The following is a 20,643-nucleotide window of genomic DNA, read 5'->3' on the forward strand; positions in this document are numbered from 1 at the left end:
CGAGTGTGCCACAGACACGGTCACGTGAAAGTCACGTGCATTCAATACACACGTCGGCCACCCTCGACTGTACCACTTAGAACAACATTTGCTCCTGTAGTATTGGTGCGTGCTCGTTTCTTGATGTCGTGCTCCTGGTGCTCCCGCACTATCTAGAGTCTTTGCTTAGCCTACGCGAATTACTACTTGCGCTCCTCGCCACGTTTGAAACTTAGGTTCGGATAACCTTACCTCTCCCAGTCGTCCATGCTACTTAATGATATATGCTATTAGGGACTTTATTCACCAGGGCAGACCGCAGGCCTGGATTTCAAGGACTAAAACTCGATGCCAATTGGACGTACACTTAAAAGGCTCTGTTAGCCTTCTTCAATTCAGCCCAAGTTTCACATGCCGAAGCTCAAGGTTCTCTGGCCCGAACACGCTAAGATTCTAGGTGTCACTCGCCCGTTTTTACTTATAATTTATGTCAGGCGCGGATAGACTTACCACCTCACCATGACGGTCACATCACCGTTCACCCCGAATTCTTCTATGGGACTTACAACAAAAGATCTTGAATGTGAAGTGACTATCCTCAAAGCATCTCCCTCTCTCAACTTCACAACGAAGCATGGCTTCTGGTCCTGCTGTCGTCAAGGCTCGGCAGCCTACCCTCACCTGTTCCATTCAACGCCATAATACAGGAACACCCGCGTGTTTTTCACAAGAGACAGCACGAGGAAGGAGAGTACTGATGTCATGAAATAACAAGCCTCGTCATACTGTGCGTTTGGATCAGCATCATGCAAGTTCTATAACATCCTAATTTACAGCTGAGTTAGCTTAGCCCCCACAGGTCCATATTGGCGTATACGACGATGAGCCTTACACCTTGGGTCACTGGCAAACATATCGTTTGATTGTCCTACTGGTCAGAAGGTGTGTCTACTTTTCATGTTGGTCAAACTGTACTCGTGTGCTGGCAAGCTCGGATTTCTTGCTGCCATTTAATCAAGCTAATTATAACAGCGGTCCCTGAGACTCGCAAACTGTAGGACAACCTCAGAACGTCGGTGCTTACAAGTTTGCACCCTACATGGCTGATGACTTGGGTCATCGCTTCTTAACTATCTTTGGTGCAAGTTTGATAATTGCCGCCACTGTGATGCAGACCGCCAGTAGTTCTGTGCAGACGTTCATTGGAGTCCGATACTGGCACTGCGACTCATTCCCGACATCTTTACAATTTCCAAACATTCGCAGCTACTGCAGCCCCACTATTTATCACCGAGGTCGCATATCCTGCCCACCGTGCTAAAGTAACTTCGTTGTGCAACCTGTTATGGTGGGTTGTTTTAGTGATTTCATGAGGACGTGTTCTCATCATCATGCTTCAGGTACTTTTGGAGTATCTTGTAAGATTTTCGCATCACAAGATTCGATTTCATTCCAGCTCACCAGTTGCTCCACGTAGCCCGGCATGAAGCGTGAGTTGTCATTTGAAATAATAAAAACCAAGGTTATCGTCTTTGCAGACTTATGGCACCTTCACTATCTCGACCAGCTGAGCGTGGAGAATGCCTTCTGCACTTCAAGTATTTCATCCGTGATACAAGTCTGGTTGATCTGGTTAGTCCCCAAATCTCCACGGTGGCTCATGAAATCCGACGCTCAGTCTGCAATGGAAGTGTCGTGAGCTCTCTCTCAAATTCCTGTCATATTTCATTCATTTAATGTTTATCTCGGCTGGTGTACATTTTCTGGCTGTGTTTGAAGCTGTCTTCTGCTACTTCTTCATCGTTGAGACGAGGAATGTGTGTTGCATTTTGTTGCTCGTACCTCATCCTCGGTTCACGAAACTCTCGTCAGCGCACTCTCGAAGCAACTGCTGCATATGTCACAGTGACAACAGTGACGATGACTGCGAGATTTGATCCTCACAGCTTCTTCCTCAGCATTTTTGACAGTGACGAAGGCATGGCCCAGACACATGAGAATGGTGTCGCACACACAGGTCTTGCGCCGAAGTTGGAGTCTGATGTTACTACGACACATTAAGTCTTGCAAGATCAGGGGAAAATCATAAAAGTACCGCCGAGTGGTCCGATCAGAATCACTGTACATGGGTAATGAACAGAGTAAGAGAGGCACGAAATGCATTCAGTATAAACAAACAATCCCGTGTGCGTCAAGACGTCTTTTACTCCCCAACTTGCAATGTCATGTACTGATCCGTTCATCTTTGCGTCAACTTTCAACCCTCCAGCTGTATTTAGATTTCAAAAATAATCCAACGCTACAAGCTCGTCAGTCCTGTTCGACATAATTTCCAGGACCTACTCACTAATACCACTATCCACATCGTCAGAATCTAGGTTGTTCTCTGCAGCGCTGACCGCTAGGATCTGTGCGAAGGTAACTGACAAGAGTAGAACATAGAAACTAAGTTTGCTGATGTTAAGCACAGTCATGTTGATTATATTCTTCGCTGAGGTATAGTTTGAAGATGCGTTGTTTTAAGGTGAGATGGGGAGTTGCACCCTTTAAATACTAATTCGTGAGCATACAAGGAAGCATATCGGTTATCCCACTTGACCATTATTCAATTGACTTGATCATCAAATCTGAAGTGCGTTACTCTCGGCTAAATTATTTCTAGATGTGATTGATTGTTCTGATGGAACTGATACCACGGCTGTAAGTACTAGCATATCACATTGTACTTCAAGTTTTGGGGTGCGGATACGTTATAATTCCCCGGGGAGCATTCAACTGCAGCATTTCTCTCTACTTCCACCGTGGAAAATACTAATCTCCGTAAAGCACGTTCTGTACTGTTTCGCTTTGGTATCAGAAGTCCTGACGTGATGATGCTCTCCGATCAAGGGATTAGCTTCGGTGGATGGCGCTCATGCGCAGTAGTGCGCACCATCATTTATATCTTCGAATTGTAAAGAACCTTGTTTCTCTACGCCCCGCCTACCTCCGACTCTCCCATGTACGCTCATCCCCAAGCACGTCCGAAAGTCTCAAGAAAAGTCACCGTCCTTATCGCTCGTAATATCTCGGTTTCGTGTTGTCCATGCACACGTCCTATCAATCTATGTCATCACCGATCACGATTCCCCTTCGAACTCACTATCAGCCTTACAAAATCCATTCGTACGTCATCGTTGGTGAATAGGCAAAGCTGAGCTATCGATTCGCTTCCGTGCAATCATGATGGCCGCACCCCGCAGAAGTCGGCACTTCCATAAAACTCGTATTTATAGCTACTTAAATTCTCAACATAGATATCATTAATCTCTCTCTAATACAGCTCATTACGAGGTTGACAATTACTTTTATATTGATAGCTAGACCAGATTTCATTTTTTCTTCTTATTTACCTGTGGAACTGGATAAACAAAAGGGTCTCGCTTGTTACGGTACCTTTGGTCGGGCGAAATACCCTTGAACAGTGCTGGTCATGGGGCTGTTCGACATTCGCAAGTCCAGTAGCGTTAGACGAGGAAAGCTGCAAGTTTCGTCAGACCCACCATGAGTACTTCATGCATTCGGGCTGCGAATTGCAATTGGGGCTAATCATCATCGAACTTGCATAGACTCGGACAACCTCATCCATACATGATTGTACATGGTCTCACTACACATCCTTTCCATTTTACAACCACAGCACTGATTGATGGTCACACTCGTACTTAGCCATGTCTACTAATAAATACTGTATTTGCTCGCTCACGTCGATTCAATACTAACTGAACTCGCGCTCTTGCTTGACGTGACTGTCGAGCTAACCTTGAAACACATGCTATTACAGTAACATTTGCATAACTGCTAACTTCTGTAGGGTGCTGATTGCACCGGAAGGGATAGTACACGAGGAAGATGCGGTGGAAGGAGGTACCTGACCCATTTAGAGTATGAGGCTCGCGTTATATCAATATAACACTATGGGCTGACTAACCCGATAATTGGTTTGCCTCCGTCTACTACGTGGTCTCGTAGCTCCGAGACGCTTAAAATTTCTTCTAAGTCTAGTTCAAGTACTAGGCACATCCTACGTTGGATTATACATCCAAGTTGCCTCGGGTTATGTGTGGGGCTAAAAAGTCGTTTCCGCGGCGACTCTCGAGTTTGAGTGCTGAGAGCGTCGCGCTCCTCCTATCTCGTGTTCTCGATGCAAAGCTCGCAAGTCGAATGTAGAACCGATTAAATTTCTTTGCATTCTGGACAACATTAAAACCTATCTTACATATCGATAATCCTGCTCTGTGAGTGATCATCGAGTATCACCGTGAGAGCCTTCCTACGAGTTGGGTGAAATCGACATCCGCACCGCGTCGACGAAATTGGCGGATACATTGGTGCGACGGTTTGTCCGCCTTCACAGCCATGAACAGAATGTCATCAGGTAGCGTGACCTCCGGTAGTGACAGTAAGTAATTCATGGCGACTTCGCTTCCGGTCACAGCTGCCCACGAAATTGGAGTATGGGAGCTGCTACAATTGTATCGGCCATACAAACCAGGTTTGAACGAAGAAGGCTTATTGAGATCGACGCTCCTATTCAGGAGAATCCGGAGGCAGCGAGGGTTCTTGGCTATGACGAAAATCATGGAAGAACCCCAACCAGGGGCAAGATCCATGTCCGGTGGATAGGGGTACTTCTTGACGAAATGTTCGACTATCCACGGCTTGCCGTGCTCAAGTAGGATGAATAAAAGTGAGGGCGAAGTTTCAGTGGTATCCAACCCCCTGGTTTTATACTCAAATTCGCCTGGAGCAAGCACAGGGTGTTTCGCATTGTTTCGAAGAAACTTCGTGTTCAGCCGCGTCAGGGCGGTCATAACGTCAGGATCTTCATCCGAAACATGTCCGAGGTGCTTCCATACTTGGTTTGCATAGCTCTGCAACGGATGGTCTTCACTGACATCGTCACGATGTGACAATTGTGAATGGCGTCGTATAGCTGGATGTTCACATATCAAAACATCAGTTCCTAAGCTCATATACGTGAAAGATAGTATCACACCTTCTGGGTATATCTCATCTACAGAGACAAAGTCGTATAATACATACGTAATCAAGAGCTTGCAGATCCGTGTGTGTATGCCTGAGATCGATTTGAAGATGCCTTTAGAACAAGTGATCAAGTATTCCTGGTTGCAAGCACATCAGCCGGCGAGCAGGATGACAAAGATTGATATATCATACTTTGACACTATGATGAAATAGAGCGACGACCCTAGTTTTCTCATCGTAGGTCACGAGGCTTCCGCACGCGGCCACGATATCCATAGGATTCTTAACGCCATAGTTCAGATTAAGCTTTGGTTGTCCGACTTCAATCATCATCGCTCCGTTAAGCTGATAAAAAACCAACGGGGTGAATGCGCCGGCCAGCCAAAGTAAACAACTGTGGGCGATTTGGTTATCCCTTGGTCCTCTCCGTCCGATAGCCTCGATAATCCTATTATAGGTCTCGTAAAGACCAGCTGGAATTTTATCGAGGGTTGGCTCAATATCGACGAGTTTGTTGCAAGCCACGATTTCGTCCAGTTGACACTGAACCCAGCGAAACCTGCGTGCGATCATATGCCGATGAAGTTCCAAAAAGCGAGCGGAATTTGCTTTACTCACATGCCCTGGGCGTTTTCCAACAATTTCTCCGAAATTGTCTTCTTCAGCGCATCGGGTAGTTGTGACAAACGCTTCTGATTTTCCAGCTGCTCCTCAATGTGCACGCGGATGTCTTTCATTTGTCGTGCGTTGTCCTTCAGCGACAATTTGGAGATGGGGAGACCATGAAAGGCGTCTTGGACGTCTGGCATGCTTCTACTGGTGATGAAAAATCGTAGTCGAGTATCTTCAGGAAGTTTTTCAAGATGTCTGATTAGGTCGAGGTAGTCCTTGCATTCATCCAAGGCGTCAATCACAAGAACTGGTCGATGAACCATCTCGGACACCTCAACAAGAAGCTTTAGTAGAGACTCCAGATGTGTGGGATGAGGCTTTGCATCATAGTTTTGCTGCCAGAATGTTTGCAGAGAAACAAGGCCCCCTTTTTTGTTCGATTCTTGCTGCTTGCCTATCTGTGTGATCCAGTCGAGCTCAGATTGTTGAAGCAGCTGAACGATCAAGGAGCGGAATACTGCAGCCGCGTTTGTGGTCCTGTCGTCTTGAAAACTGCAATAGAAGTAACCGAGCGTCTGTGGCTCTTTTATATTGCTACCCTGAATTTTGTTGATAATGGAAGAACTGTTCAGAAGTTAATCTGAGCTCTCTGACAACTCTTCAGGTGAGTCTGAACCTACGCTAGTATTGTCTTTCCATGTCCAGCTGTTGCTAGTATCAACAACCTGCATATAATGGTGAATGATACAACTCACGCTGGCCATTCAACTATAGAAACGCGTAATCTGAATTATTCCAGTCCTTATACTCTTTGGCGTCGAAAATCCAATGACCGATCTTGGGGTTGCGTTGACGACAAGAGGCATTGTGCTTCTCAATACAGGACACAGGGTTCATCCATTTAAGGAACTGTCGACGTTGCTCATCTATGCACATTGAACACGATGAGAAAACAGCTGGCGGTAAGTCGTTTACCTTTCTGGTGCTTGTTTAATTCCTGGACTGTTTGATCGACGTTCTTGAGGATTTTCCTGGCGCTGTGTTAGCATTAGCAATCATCACGAGCGAGTCAACTCACCGCGGGTCTATTGTTAGAATTACTGTGATGTCGCGATAATAGCCTCTCAATTTTTCAGCAATCCGTTCTGCTTCTTTTTTCCTGAACGGCCAAAAAAGTTTGGATATGGCGCGCATGTTCTTCCTCTCCTCCTCGTTCAGTTGGAGTTCCTTCAGTTCTCCCTTCAACTTCGTGACTGGTCTATCTTCGGACACCAGTCGCGAAACAGAAAATTGGAGATCGTCTGAAAGAGAGGTATCTTTCTCGATCATCATGATCGTGGTCAGGATTCCAAGGATTGAATCGAATTCATGCAGCAGACTCTGATAGGACGAGTCAGCGTTCTTCAAAGAATTAACATAATCACGGAGAAGAGCTGCAGCTTGCACTACTGCTTGAATGGTTTGGAAAATAGTGATACTGCTAACGGTGATAGTGCATAGGGGATTCATCATATGGGGAGGTGGAAATGTAAGCCTAGGCGCTCAGCAGCACCCTGACTTTGAACCAAGGAAAGGCGCTTGGCATTAGTCCATTTACATCGAAATCATAATGCAGGGACCCAGCCGCGATGACCGGTAAGGTCTGATATAAAGCACATGCGGCAGTATAGACGTTAGAACTAGATAATTTTAGCGAGTACTTATCCAATGAGTGACGTTGAAGAGAATAACCGCCAGAGAAGCCAGCGCCTGTTGGCTAGGGTCCCGGGAATTTGCACCAGGCAAATTTGCCCAGCTAATTTACCCTGCAAATTTACCGTGAATGACAGTGTCAATTTCACACCCTCGAAAACATAGTGTCAATTTGGGTGAATTTGTTTCTACTGGACCCAGAACACCTGAAAAGCTTATATATGATATACTGGACAATCCTGACAGCTCAGACGCTTGAAAGATTTGCATAGCTTATTGTGGCTCTAGTATCTACATAGTTGAAATAAAATTTATATTTGGTCGAACACCATTATGCCGATGACGACCGAAATATTATGAAAATTAAGAACTTGAAATCAGTCCGTAATAATTCCAACAGCGTTACAGCTTACATGGAGCCAAATCTCAAGGATCGACTGGCTGAACTGCGACACAAGCATGGCGAAAGAGTGGCGGAAAGAAGCAAGAGAGTATATGGCGTCCCAGGCAACAGGAGGGAAAGCAAAGGTCGCAGAAGAAGCATTGGACTCGGATTCTAACGAACATGTTCTTGCGTCGGAGGTAACAGAACGGCCAATGAAGAAAGCGAGAATGGAGTTGCAGGCTGCATCAAGTTCAAAATCAGTCATGCCATTCAATAAGGCATATGTTACGGAAGGAACAAAGCAGTTGAAGATGAATGGGGATCACGCACTGATGCTATTCGTTACGTGCACTGGAGTTCCGCCAGATATCATCAATAAGCTTCATCGACGACACCAATGGATGACGAGTGGGAGACATGGGAGTCTGTAGAGTAAATTACAGTCAATTAGGTGAAATTCACCTGCAAATTAACGCTAATCAGCGTCAAAAGCTGGAGCTTTCGGGGGCTCTGCCCCCGAACCCCCGTCAGTAAATTTGTGTGAATTTCGTGTCATTCACACCTGTAAATTTGGCCCTCTGCGAGGGCCATGCTAATTAGCCTGTCAACCAGACGCCATACCCTAATTCCCGGGACCCTACTGTTGGCCTATTTGTAACGCTGAGACCCTGCATTGTTGCAGATAATCAAGAAGATTGACCGCTACTCCGATAACGTTCGTGCGCCCATTGACCCATTTGTAACGCTGAGACCCTGCATTGTTGCAGATAATCAAGAAGACTGACCGCTACTCCGATAACGTTCGAGCGCCCATTGGCTCATTTGTAACGCTGAGACCCTGCGTTGGCGCTAGGTAGATGATTGATAAGACTGACCGCTACTCAGCCGATAACATTCGTATGCCCATTGGCCTATTTGTAACGCTGAGACCCTGCATCAGTGGCGCCTATTGTATATATCGATGATCCAAATAACCTGAAGCTTGGGAATCCGGATATTGCTTGAATGGCCGCTTAGGCGCTCAGCAGCGTCGTGGCTTTGAACCAGACGCCCATTAGTCCATTTGCAACATTGAGACCACATGTAGTGGATGATCGATCAGTACTGAGTACCTTATCTAACGAAGAGAATAACCGCCGGAAGCAAAGTTAAGGGCCTGCTAGATCAACACATGATGTATGTAGTACAGGTTTGTTATCATTTTACTCTGACTCGTCAAGTTGTCACTTAGCGCTGTAACTTAATACTCCAATAACGTTCATACGCCATCTCATCGAACGTTCATATCATGCGGCATGCCCATTGGCCGCCTATTTGTAACGCTGAGACGCTGCATTGGCGCCTATTGTAGATGACAGATCGATGAGACTGACCGCTACCAGTAACCCCGACGATGCCCTTGCAGACACTTCGATTGTTCTGGGCCGGGCCAAGCCGAGCCTCAAGGACGGCCCATGATCCCATATGATGTTCGTCATGCCTATATAGCCGCCTGACTGGTTGGTTGTGTACTACTACCTTTCATTTCTGTCCTCTCACCTTAGACTCTTCCCAATCCTTGGCTCCATCCCTGAAACCCTTCCATCAAACTCATGTCGGGAGAATCAATCGCTTCAAAACATAGTAGCACAGACAGTGCCTACCTTGATGAGTGAGTCGCAACTTTCCTGGAATCTCAGTTCCCCATTTGACAGCGACACAGTGAGAAGGAAAATTATAGACCTTCGGTTGTGACTTCACCGGGAATGTGAGCATTTCTTCCTTGATGCTTTGGCGCCCTCCTTACACGAATTCCAGCTCAGACCCTGGGCCTCCTCAGCCAACAGAATCTCACATGCAGGACAATTCACCCGTCGCTATGTGAGTTCCACTCAGTCGCAATCTCGAACATGCTCATGTCATCTCAGCGAGGAGCAAAAGGACGTAGGGCAGGAGGGCCAGCCAAGTCCAAGCGAAATGTGAGCAGCCAAATAACCCAAGGGGTCACAACTGACGATACTGTACCCGCAGAGCGAAAGTCATGAAGGAAGTATTGGAGATTCTCAAGGACTCAACAATTGCCTCGAAGACCGGCAAGGACGACCGCTCTCGTTTTTGGGCAGCATACAAAAGCGTCGCTGAGGAACACGACGATGAGTTCCTGTATCGATACAACAATGACATGAAGATTATATTAATCTTTGTAAGTTGCATATGTTCGCCTTTGCCTTGTGTTGGGATTGATGTCGATCAGTCTGGTCTGTTTTCCGCCGTCGGCGCTGCTTTTATTGTGTCCATGGAGCCGAATCTCAGTCCAGACCCCAACGACACCACGCATGCCCTTCTTACACAGCTCGTCCAAATCGGACTCGGCAACTTCACTGCCGCGGGGTCTACGCCAGCAGCGCCAGCATCTACCTGGTCGCCGACCACAGCCACCATAAGGATCCAATGTATCGCCTACGCAAGCTTGTCCTTCAGTTTACTCGCTGCTTTCGGGGCCGTGCTGGGAAAGCAGTGGCTCGGATACTACAAGTCGGAGCGATATGGCCACGGCTCGGAGGAGGAACGAGAGCAGCGCAGACAAGAGAGGCTCGACGGCATCGGCACATGGTATTTTGAGGCTGTTATGCAATCGTTCCCGATCCTACTGCAGTTCTCTCTTCTTCTTTTTGGAATTGCCCTCGGCGCCAATATGTGGTACGAGCAGCACAGTGTCGCCTGGGTCATCATTGCAACCACGGTCTTCGGGTTTTCGTTCTATTCCCTGACGGTGATGGTATCTTTGGTATCTCCCGCTTGTCCATTTCAGACGCCGATATCAGAGATATTGCGCAAGTTGAGCAAGTTGCGCATTCACCATGTGCTTGCGGCATGCTCGTTCGCATGGCGCTGTTTTCAGCCGTTATTCGGCGCATTTCAGCGCCTTCTACACTGGCGGTGCTCTCTGACAAGGGACGCGGACCATGAAGCCCAAACTCCTACCCAGAACCTGGGGAATCAACCCCTCCCTAAGCTTGAACTGCAGGACACACCACCCACCAACTCTCTCGAAGCACCTTGCATCAGGTGGCTAGTCGAGACATCTACAGATCCTGAAGTATGTTACGCCACTGCTAGCCTTGTTCCTCATGTCTACTGGCCTCTGGATTTTGACGTCTCAGCTACTCTACGTCAGCTCTATAACGTTTACACAAGCTGCTTGGACCTTCAAGGGCAAATTGTACCGTCGTTGGAGGAGAAGGCATCGGCATATACAATGGCTATTTGTCATCTACACTGCAACGATATCCTTCAGAAATATCCTCACTATGGCGAGGGAAGCAAAGACCTCGACGTGTTTAGCCAGATGTTGGAGAGGACGAAGGTCAATGACAGTGTACTTGTTTTGACAACCAAGCTGTTTGGTGCGGCATATGTACCACCTTCTGACTGGCAGTCTTCATCGAAATTTGGGGCTTATCCCGACTATGTCCTCCAGTGGCTGTCTCACGTTCTTCCTTTCCACTTTGTTATACCGCCTGAGGATAAAGATTTTGCAACAAAACTCGCCATGACAGTGATATCAAAACTCCTATCCTCTCCTTCCTTTCAGTCGCCTCAAATCGCAAACTGCACTCTTCTTGCTTGCATCATGTTTGGGGTTCAGTTTGACAACTTGAAGAAGGACATCACTCGTGTTGATAAAAGGTGCTGTTGACTCATTTGATCGCTCCTCTTGTATATTTAATGAAGAGAATGTGTAGTGTCGCTCTGCCTCAACTTGCCGAGTCTCTTTGGAAGAAAATCCAGACAATCCGCCCAGAATGGCACTTCGACGACATCTGTCAAAAGCTTGACCATGATGTATTTCCACCTCCGTTGATGTGGAAGCTGGGCGTGTGCTTGAAGATTTATTCACGAGCGATGTCATCTCAAGACGATTCATCGGCAGCGCTGCAAAAAGTGAAGCGCTTCTGGTTCCATGTCGTATCCTCACGCCCCGCATCTTCGCGCCCCGCATCCTCGCACTCTGTATCCCCTTTAGAGCCTGCCTGGTCGTGGGCGTTTCAAATCTCGCGGCAAGGCATTTCCCCCTTGCCAGAAGACTTCGATTGGCTAGTGGAATACCTTGGCGATGTTTGTGCCAACGACCACGAGACAGCAGGTGACATCCTTGTACTACTGAGTAGTATGACAGTGAGCTGCGGGTCCGCTAAACTATACATCGAGAAGCTCATCACCTGCATGGGCAGCAGCATGCCTCCCCGTTTACGTCATGCTGCCCTTCGCGCTGCTCACGGTTCCCGAGAAGTCTTGGCCTCCATCAATGTCATTGATGCGTTCTCCCCTGCTATCCTTACTGCGGTTCGCGCGCAACAAGGTGCAACACCCGCACCCACCAATGATGGTCCTGATGGTCCTGACCGCTTCTTCCATCCTGACCGCGACTTATGCTATCTCGAACTTGTTTTTGCCCTGGCGAAGAATTCGGCCTGGAAGCAATATTTGTTTGGGGATTACCATATAGGTCGGTGCCGTAGCATCGCTGCGGAGTGCTACCGGTCCGATATGTATACCAAGAATCTCGACGCTCTCCGTCCATATGCATTTTACCTAGTTGGTATCTTCCTCCGACTGGGACCTGATTGTAATTTCGTTAAACTATTCAATGATTGGGATAAGCAGGAACTGCAGACCATATGGAAGCAGGAGCCGCAGGAGCAGGAGCGGCGGTTGGAGCAGAACAAGGAGTGGCAGTGGGGGCAAGTGCGGGAGGAGTGGAGGCAGGAGCGGGAGGAGCAGGGACAGAAGCAGAAGCAGAAGTGGCAGCACATGGTGAGAAATGCGTGGCATTCCGCTCCTCTCACAATTGGCAACACACACTGTGTCGAACTCCTTTCCGATCTTGTGGAAGAGACGAAGAAGTTCATGGGGTGCATGTCAGTGGCTGAACTCGAGCAGCTCATCGAAGCTGTGGATTATCTTATAGGGAACCCGGAAAGGCGGGGTTTACTAGAGCAGAGAGAGAGGGTCGCGATTTCTGTGAAGGACTTGAGAGATTTAGCCAAGAACAAACTCGAGAAGCTCAGGAAATAGTCGCTGGGCAGGAGACAAGTCGGGATATCTGGAGAAATTTACGATTAGCTAATGTAAATTCTGTAAGTCATTGTACACAAGACGCGAGCAAAATCTGTTCCAAGATTATGTGCGGACAGTCTGTAGCAAGCTGGGCATGTAATTTTTATAATCTAATGTAGGAAACTGAGAGACGAGTATGTATTATGTTGTCGAGCAACGTGACAGACACACTATGTAGCATCCACCTGACCTTCCCAATAAGTAACTATAATAATAGTAGCCGATAACGTGTCTCGCCAATTATCACATTAGTCTTTTGCTCAAATCCTCTACACCAGCGATAAATCCTGCCCCAAATACTGCAGGATGTCCTTAGATATACCTGCATCTAAATATCGGCACAGGGTAATTCGGGTAAGTACGTTCCGTTCCGTTCTATTACTTATCCGGTAACCCCCACTTCCTTGCCAAACCTCCCGCTCCTCCTAGAAACTATTCCCACGCCGTTCTCTTTCCCTCCTCATCGTCCTCTTCAGCGTCAAGCCACTTGCCGGTGTTCTATAAGTGGACCTACTTGATGTATAACCATGGTTCCTCCTCCAGAAAGGTCTCCGGCTTGTCCAAAGCCTCCATCAAACATAAATTCTGTGGTCTCAGTCGTCAGACCATGGTCTTATCAGCTAGTAAGCAAGGTGAACGGAAGGAGTCATTGCAAAGCAAGAGAAGACAGGAAATATCAGGTGAGTGTTCATGTTTTTTTTTGTAATATACGAGCCGTTGAACATAGATTACTGTTAGAGATGTCTTCTGTAGACTGTGAGATAGTCGAGAACATGATCTCTGACGTTGGCATGGACATCGACAATGAACCTTACACGGCGCCACCAGGTGAAGAAGGTCTTGATATCAGCCATGAGGGTGGGGAGTATGAAGCCTTTGAAGGCTTATCAGAGCAGGTCGCTAGCTTATCAAACTAGTAAGTATGCCCTAGTCCAATTAGCTGTTTTGCTTGCTCATACTTTCAGCTGCTATGTTGATTCCTGCACACGACATGACCGCTGTCTTAATAACCGAGGGTCTTATATAAATACAGTGTAAGAATGTAATGACACCACAATTACACTGGATAAGACTTCTTGCCAGTCCTCGATTAACACGGTCTACGACTTTTCTTCTTTCGTGGTAGATAACGTGTGAGTTCTTGGGAGGCTCGCTAAACCAATCAGTCAGATTAACTTAGCCGGAGCTTTATTATCTCTGATTGAAACTATGGGATTGTCTAGGATATACCGTCTAGACACTTGAACTGGTTTCCTGAATATACGGTTAACTGTTGAGAAGCTGGTCTCAAATGTGACTACGTGGACCAAAGCTCGTGTTGGTCAATATACAAATACCTGGTGAGAACGCTGGTCTCACAAATAACAACAAATGACAAATATAAAACAATGACAAATAACAACAATGACCAAAGCTCGTGTTGGTCAGTATACAAATACCTGGTGAGAATGCTGGTCTCACAAAAAAAACAACGGTGACCAAAGCTCGTGTTGGTCAGTAAACACTACGTGGTGAGAACACTGGTCTCACAAAACTGGGTTTCTATCGCGAGAAACTTACGTAATCTCAAGGGAAACACTTTCCCTGCACTTGTCTGGACAGTTCTTACAAAGGAAATGGGCTTTGTAAGCAGCAATTTGTTCAGACTGAAGCTTCTTAGGTGAGAGTTCAATTTGCTCAAGTGGGAGTTCTTGAATGCAACAAGTGGGAGATCTATTTTTTTGGGGGAGAATGGGCTCTCCTTATATACATTTTGTGTGGGAATATTATGTAAGTAAAAAGGTGATGTAATGACTTCAGAATGTGAGAAGAATATTCCAAAAACTGGAGCAGAATGTTCTAGCAGGTGCAAAAGAACATTCCAGAATATTCATGGTGGGATAATGACATCATTCTGAGTCACTATGAGTCACTATGAGTCACTATGAGTCATTATGAGTCATTGGAATGTTCTAGCAAATTCCATGGAACATGACATCATTATGACATCACTATGATATCATATCTTTCAACCAAAATACCTGCAGGAGTGTAGGTGAAGTCCTATGACATCATTATGACATCATACCCTGTAGGTACAATTTTATGAAGCATCTGATTAGTCAGAGCATCCTAATAGAAAAGTAAAGTAAAGAAACACTAGAGAAAACAACTCAGGAATAATGGAACAAATAATAGTACACAATACGCGGGCTTTTTAGATAGGTTTTTGTTAGGCTTTGAACTTTTCTCTATGGGTTTCTCTAGCCAAAGTGAATAAGCCAAATGAAAGGCAATACATTAACCTTCATTTTGCTTCTCATATCAACTAGGTCATTATGTGATTCCCATCTCACATATGACTTTTCTTCAAAACATGGTGGATTCATGAATCACTGAGGGAAAACTGAAACTATTGGACCAAGGTTTGATACCAAGGTATGGGTTGACTAGTCTGAGGACTAAGCTAACAGACTTTGTCTTTTAGGGGGATACCTAGTAGTCATGTCCATGCATGATTCCCAAATCATGCAGGACACCGCATAGAGCTTCAAGTGGAGCAATGGAACAGCCAACTTGACCGGTTGGTCGATGCCTATCTCGACTACCATTTGCACGATCGTGGGGATGGGATGCCACATATTCCAGATGCTGATGTGGCTATTGACGGGAGTGATGGGCACTCGCTGACTGACATCTACTTGGTCGACATGTTTGGTACGTTTTTGTAGCTATGTAGTACTTTCTTGACCTTCTGCAGGCCGTCAGCAGATGTCCTTCCAGCCTCTGATCTCCCATCGCTACCCCAACGAGACGCTCGTCTACCATGGTTATTTGGGGTGCTCTCCTCTATATCCATCGGTTGCCATTTCCATCCGAACCCTCGCAACTTATCGTCAATACCATCGAACTTGCCCACGATTTAGTATCCAGGCACAGTGCAAAGTGCTGTGCCATCTTCACAATGTAGGTCTTCTCATGTGTCATAATTTATGTGATACTACTAGATCTTGTATTATAGATGCCATGTCGACCATACCTAAATTCACAATTCTCAGATGCATATGATGTATATCTTGAGATTTTACATCGTGTTGATTGCCGCTTAAACGAAGTACTCAAGCGCAACACTCCCAATTGGCGGATACTAAATGCATGCCCATGTTGTTCCTACAAACTCGACGAGGAGGCGCCACAGGTGATAGACCGGCTTTTCTCCATCAATGGCAATAACAGTCTCAAAAGATGGGCGTCTTTGACTTACGGCCTTACCCCACGGGTAGATCCTCGACAAGCTCGTTCTGATTACTGGGTCGATTGAGTAACCGTTGATAAGTTCAAGGATACAGTGAGAAGATCAGAGGTATGTTCATGATATGCGTATGTGCTTGAATAGTTGACCCAACTAAATTTGAATATACAGGATGACTGGGAAGATCAAGTCGCGAAGCCAGTGGAACCTGAGTTGACCTTCAATTGTACCGAGCGGTGGCGAAATGCTGGGCCCGAGCAGCGGAAAAAGATGTTTGCTGTTTTTGATGAGTCTGGCATCTTTGTTGCTACGTGCCGGCATCGATTTGTACTTCTCATGTGCGATATGGTTCGGAGCGGTGAGCTGTACGTTAAGTTTCATTCACTGACAGCATTGTGCTAATTTAAAGTTTAGAGCAAAATATCCTTTGGCTCTTATGAGTCAACTGCTGTCTGTCTTTGGAGCGAATGCTGGCTGTGCCTACGATATTGGCTGTGCGTTTTCCAAGACGCTAGGCAACAGCAGTCTTGGCCCCCTTGCCCAATCCCTTAATTTGCGCATGATGGTCGGTGTGTTTCACGGTCATGCTCACAATCGAAGGTGCCAACTAGATTGGCACCCGATGTACATTGAAGGAACTGGACTAACTGAGGGTGAGGGATGCGAACATGTATTCTCCTCTTCAAATGAACTTGCACGAGGCACAAGACACGCGTCTCGATTCCATCGACATCAAACACTTGAAGAGCATTTTACCTTCTGGGACGACGACAAATACGCAGCATTGAGTAAGTACTGTCTTGTTTTACATACTACACACCACTACTAATACTTTTACAGGCCAATTTTTATGAAACCACTATCAGGAAGCACTGTCTCTCGTACACACGCTCACGGCTGAACTTTTGGCTGTGAAACAAGCCCTCAACCTGACCGATGCTGATTTCATCCGGTTCCATGCTGATGAAAGGTCATACCTTGAATCTCCTAAAGAGCCGCCCCTCCAAGAACATCTTCAAATCCGCTATGTCCAAGTCCTCGATGAGTTAGCTGAACGGCGGTGGGTCCCACTGGTTCTTAAGTCATATTTCATTTCCGTCACTTACATTATAACAGGTTAGAGTGGGTCAGAGCTTGAGAAGCTGCCAATCAGGCTTTGACCGATGTCGCCATTGGTAATCTACAACAAATTAACCTTTCTATTTCTCAAGCACGAATTCGAGTTGATGCAGCTTACTCTAAGCTCCAGAATGCCGAGGCCTTCACCAGCCATATCAAAAATCAGCTTGCGATAGAAGAGCGCTGGATAGTAGGAGATCACAATTATATGAAATACAAGGAAGAGGCATCACTACAGAGGTATCGTGTCGCTCTTGATGAGTTAGAGCGTCTTGTTGTGATGCGTCTATTTGAGTTGTCCAAACTCTCACTTTCTGGCACCGGTAAGCTAACATTACTGTACTACATCGAATTTCAATGGTAACTAATCATTATTGGCAGGATACAAGCTACGGCAACAGATCGGAAAGGCATTGCAGAGACGCTCGGACACGATTCGGAACACCATCAATAAGTATAATAATCAGGCTGTTGCCCTTGATCCCCCCCGGCTGCAGTTATCATGGAAGGATATAGCTGACTACAGCTTCCTGGGAGAGTTCGATCTCCTTCGTTATTCTCGCACCGACATTCATGAAGTTGACTGGTCCCACAGTCCTGCAACTCCAGTGAATCCAACCACACCCCCATTCTTACCTGTGCCATTGTGTCCTACTGGTGCTCGGATTCAATGTTCGGCTCACGCTCCTGCACAACTCCAGCGCGAATTTGTTCTTGCTGCAGGATCTTCCACTCCATCCAAGTCATCAGCTGTGAAGCAAGCTACTTCTTTGGCCGCTGGAACCACCCAGATGAAGCAGCGTCGACACGCTGAGGCCTTTTCATTACGCAAGACAAATCCCAGCTGTTCGGATGATAAGCTTTTCAGTCCCCCACTAATCAGCATCGGGCCCAATACCGATGCTGTACTTGATTGGTTTAAGATTGGGGACCAAACAATTCTGAAGCTCCGTGAGCTCATTACCACCATGCGCAGTAGCCGCTGGGAAACTGTCTTGAGGTCCCCCAAGTGGGATCTTACCTATGAGCAGGCTTCCAATTTGACAATGGCACTTCGTGCCGATTTGAATATCCCTCAGACAGTGGTTGGTGTGCGTAAGGTAATATGTTGCAGTATCTTCTTGACATTAAATCTTACTGATACACATTGTAGATTTCCGCACTACTTTCGGTGGTTCTCCAGGTGCTCGGCACCCTTGTTTTTATTTGCGCACTTTACTTCTTTTGTCTGGTCTTAATCTTCTAGATCAGTTACCTGCCATTTTGTAAGAGTGCGCTCATCTACAATGTTTCCATTTTCATTTTGTACGTAGATCCCCATTGGTATAGTCTGAATCTTATTTCACAAATTCACCGTCTATAAAGCGACTCATAAATGGATTATTTTGCCCACAGCTCGACGCTATGGTTAATCAGACCCTCTCCATGGCAAAGAACCGTGTGCAAAGCCTGTCATGAATTCGTCCAAAGGTCCATCTCAGCAAGGAAGCAAGAGCTCTTCTGACAACACAACGTCGCCAGAAGTCTCAAGGTTTCAGGACAGCGCTTCACGAGGCTTGGCTCCATCTTGATGAATCCATGAAGACAATAGCTTCCTCTCACCACAAGAGTATCCGACGCGTGCAAAATGACTTGTATGTGGGCCATACTGCATTGCGCTTCAAGCGCACGAAATCAAGCCCATGGAATGCGTTTTGCTGGAAGAAACATCAGCAAGTGACGGATGAAAATTGTATGTTATATTATTTTTCTTGGTTCAACTACTAATGGTGGATCTTAGCTCAAGTGCGCTCTGGAAAAGCAGTCCTGCAAGACCTTCTACACAACTATGCTGATGAGTACCATGAGCTCTCACAAGAAGACAAGGACCAACTCATCAAAGAATACGACGAGAACAGGGAGCACAAGACCAAGGGTAAGAGAATATCGTTGAGGTCGAAGATCAACGATATCATGCAAACACTTAGGGCTGTTGAGACCGAGGTATTATTCAAGTTTACAAAGTGTCTGATATCAAATCAGTTGATTAAGCTTCAATGCCGCACTGGTGTCGAATCAATTGTTTACTCAACGCGAGGCTCTACTGACCTCGCACTAAGAGGTATCACATTTAATACCGAAGGAGTTGATAATTTCATGGAGTCGACGATGAACATCGATAGCCAAGACCTTATGAGTAAGATGGAAGGATATGCCATGCAAGGCAAGTTTTTGTCAGTCTTGATATTTCAACATCAAACACTTATGATCTTATGGCAGGTGCAGCCAAAAGTCATCAGGACTGTTGTTCAAAGGCTCGTGGTGAAACCAGACATATCATCAACCAGAAACTTCGTAAGTCATTTGATATCTAAACTAGTTGTATTCTAACAATCATTTTCAGAGGAAATTACCGGTAATCCGCAGGCCACGATGCAATGGACAGAATATTGGCGCAACATTGTTCAACGCTATCACATCGTTTGTGAGGGCTGGCCCTCAACTGTCCCCTTCAAGAACTTGAGCGAAGCGTCTAGTTCTCTTCCCGAGCTCAAGATGCTCCAGGACAAGTGGGAAAGTGGTGCCATTAAATGGAAACACCTGGAGGAGGAAGAATATCAACAGCTTCTTCAAGAGCGCCTTCAGAATATTGACAATGGGGAGATCATTGAGCGCACCCGTCGTCAGCGCTCAGACAAGGGAAAAAAGTGTACCCAACCATCGGACAACCCTTCTACACATAAGAAGAAGGCATACAAAAGCGCGGATACTGTTGAGAGTGATGAGGAGCGCGATAGTACGCCACACGCTCCCTCATCAGACGCCTCTATTTCAGCACCTTCGGCTGTTTCACAAGACATCCTCGAGCCATCTATCTCTACTTCATCTGCTTCTGGAGCTGCACCTGCTAATATTGATGATCAATTTCCCCTCTTTACTGATGCTGAATTGGACTGAGCTCTCGAAAAGTTAGACTCTATGGTCGCCAGTGGTTTGATTCCTGACTTCTTTTCATCTGATTTGGCGATGCCCGCCCAGAGTTACAATTCGTCGTTTTAGAGCTTATCTCTGAAGATTTTGCCTTACTTAGACTTACTCTTGACTTTGCTCATACACATGGCCTCCTATACCGGTAGAATGAGAATTGATTGTCATTAACCAGAGTTTGTACATCATATTGTAAGGGCAAGGTGGTACTACAAGACACAATGAATAGGGAAACGAATGAGAACACTTGCTGGTACTGCTTAATGTAGAGGTCATCTGCGCCAGGGAGATTTGCACAACTGGCAAGCTTGAAAGCAAGCGCCGTGTTATTGAGGGTGGTCAAAATGTACGGAATGATGGTCTGCTCGTGAGGTCATCTGCGCCAGGGAGATTTGCACGACTGGCAAGCTTGAAAGCAAGTGCCATGTTATTGAGGGTGGTCAAAATGTACGGAATGATGGTCTGCTTGTGAGTTCATCCACGCCAGGGAGATTTGCACGACTGGCAAGCTTGAAAGCAAGCTCTGTGT

At 46.3% G+C, this 20,643-nt stretch overlaps 6 protein-coding genes across 6 annotated transcripts; 5 read left to right on the forward strand and 1 right to left on the reverse strand.

Moving 5' to 3' along the window:
• Positions 1 to 1,370: 1,370 nt before the first annotated feature.
• Positions 1,371 to 2,040, forward strand: DFJ58DRAFT_722734 (uncharacterized protein; the record flags this gene model as incomplete). The annotated part of the gene is made up of 4 exons (XM_041384919.1): positions 1,371 to 1,397; positions 1,457 to 1,611; positions 1,658 to 1,796; positions 1,852 to 2,040. The coding sequence occupies 4 exons, from the start codon at positions 1,371 to 1,373 to the stop codon at positions 2,038 to 2,040; spliced, it is 510 nt and encodes a 169-aa protein (XP_041249189.1).
• Positions 2,041 to 4,274: 2,234 nt separating this feature from the next.
• Positions 4,275 to 7,128, reverse strand: DFJ58DRAFT_722735 (uncharacterized protein; the record flags this gene model as incomplete). The annotated part of the gene is made up of 8 exons (XM_041384920.1): positions 4,275 to 4,954; positions 5,018 to 5,144; positions 5,200 to 5,566; positions 5,626 to 6,243; positions 6,300 to 6,344; positions 6,398 to 6,545; positions 6,595 to 6,650; positions 6,698 to 7,128. 8 exons carry the CDS (start codon positions 7,126 to 7,128, stop codon positions 4,275 to 4,277), a joined length of 2,472 nt encoding a protein of 823 aa, XP_041249190.1.
• Positions 7,129 to 9,716: 2,588 nt separating this feature from the next.
• Positions 9,717 to 10,196, forward strand: DFJ58DRAFT_652570 (uncharacterized protein; the record flags this gene model as incomplete). The annotated part of the gene is made up of 2 exons (XM_041381693.1): positions 9,717 to 9,878; positions 9,930 to 10,196. Coding segments are annotated over 2 exons (429 nt in total), but the record flags the coding sequence as incomplete, so codon positions are not given.
• A 1,733-nt stretch (positions 10,197 to 11,929) lies between these two features.
• On the forward strand, positions 11,930 to 12,849 carry DFJ58DRAFT_763301 (uncharacterized protein). The gene has a single exon (XM_041388604.1). It carries the CDS (start codon positions 12,227 to 12,229, stop codon positions 12,752 to 12,754), a length of 528 nt encoding a protein of 175 aa, XP_041249192.1. The 5' UTR covers positions 11,930 to 12,226; the 3' UTR covers positions 12,755 to 12,849.
• Positions 12,850 to 15,547: 2,698 nt separating this feature from the next.
• On the forward strand, positions 15,548 to 17,903 carry DFJ58DRAFT_713848 (uncharacterized protein; the record flags this gene model as incomplete). The annotated part of the gene is made up of 9 exons (XM_041383955.1): positions 15,548 to 15,742; positions 15,798 to 16,088; positions 16,113 to 16,139; positions 16,173 to 16,393; positions 16,443 to 16,816; positions 16,899 to 17,144; positions 17,240 to 17,470; positions 17,529 to 17,755; positions 17,871 to 17,903. 9 exons carry the CDS (start codon positions 15,548 to 15,550, stop codon positions 17,901 to 17,903), a joined length of 1,845 nt encoding a protein of 614 aa, XP_041249193.1.
• A 705-nt stretch (positions 17,904 to 18,608) lies between these two features.
• On the forward strand, positions 18,609 to 19,907 carry DFJ58DRAFT_644462 (uncharacterized protein; the record flags this gene model as incomplete). The annotated part of the gene is given in 5 exon segments (XM_041381401.1): positions 18,609 to 18,879; positions 18,934 to 19,130; positions 19,170 to 19,354; positions 19,366 to 19,481; positions 19,531 to 19,907. Coding segments are annotated over 5 exon segments (1,146 nt in total), but the record flags the coding sequence as incomplete, so codon positions are not given.
• Positions 19,908 to 20,643: the final 736 nt, after the last annotated feature.

The sequence above is a fragment of the Suillus subalutaceus genome (assembly GCF_016647625.1).
Source record: "Suillus subalutaceus strain FC151 chromosome Unknown DFJ58scaffold_9, whole genome shotgun sequence".
NCBI lineage: Eukaryota > Fungi > Basidiomycota > Agaricomycetes > Boletales > Suillaceae > Suillus > Suillus subalutaceus.

Excerpts from the sequence above, each read along its gene's own strand:
- DFJ58DRAFT_763301 (XM_041388604.1), top strand. The coding sequence starts at position 12,227 with ATGTATACCAAGAATCTCGACGCTCTCCGTCCATATGCATTTTACCTA.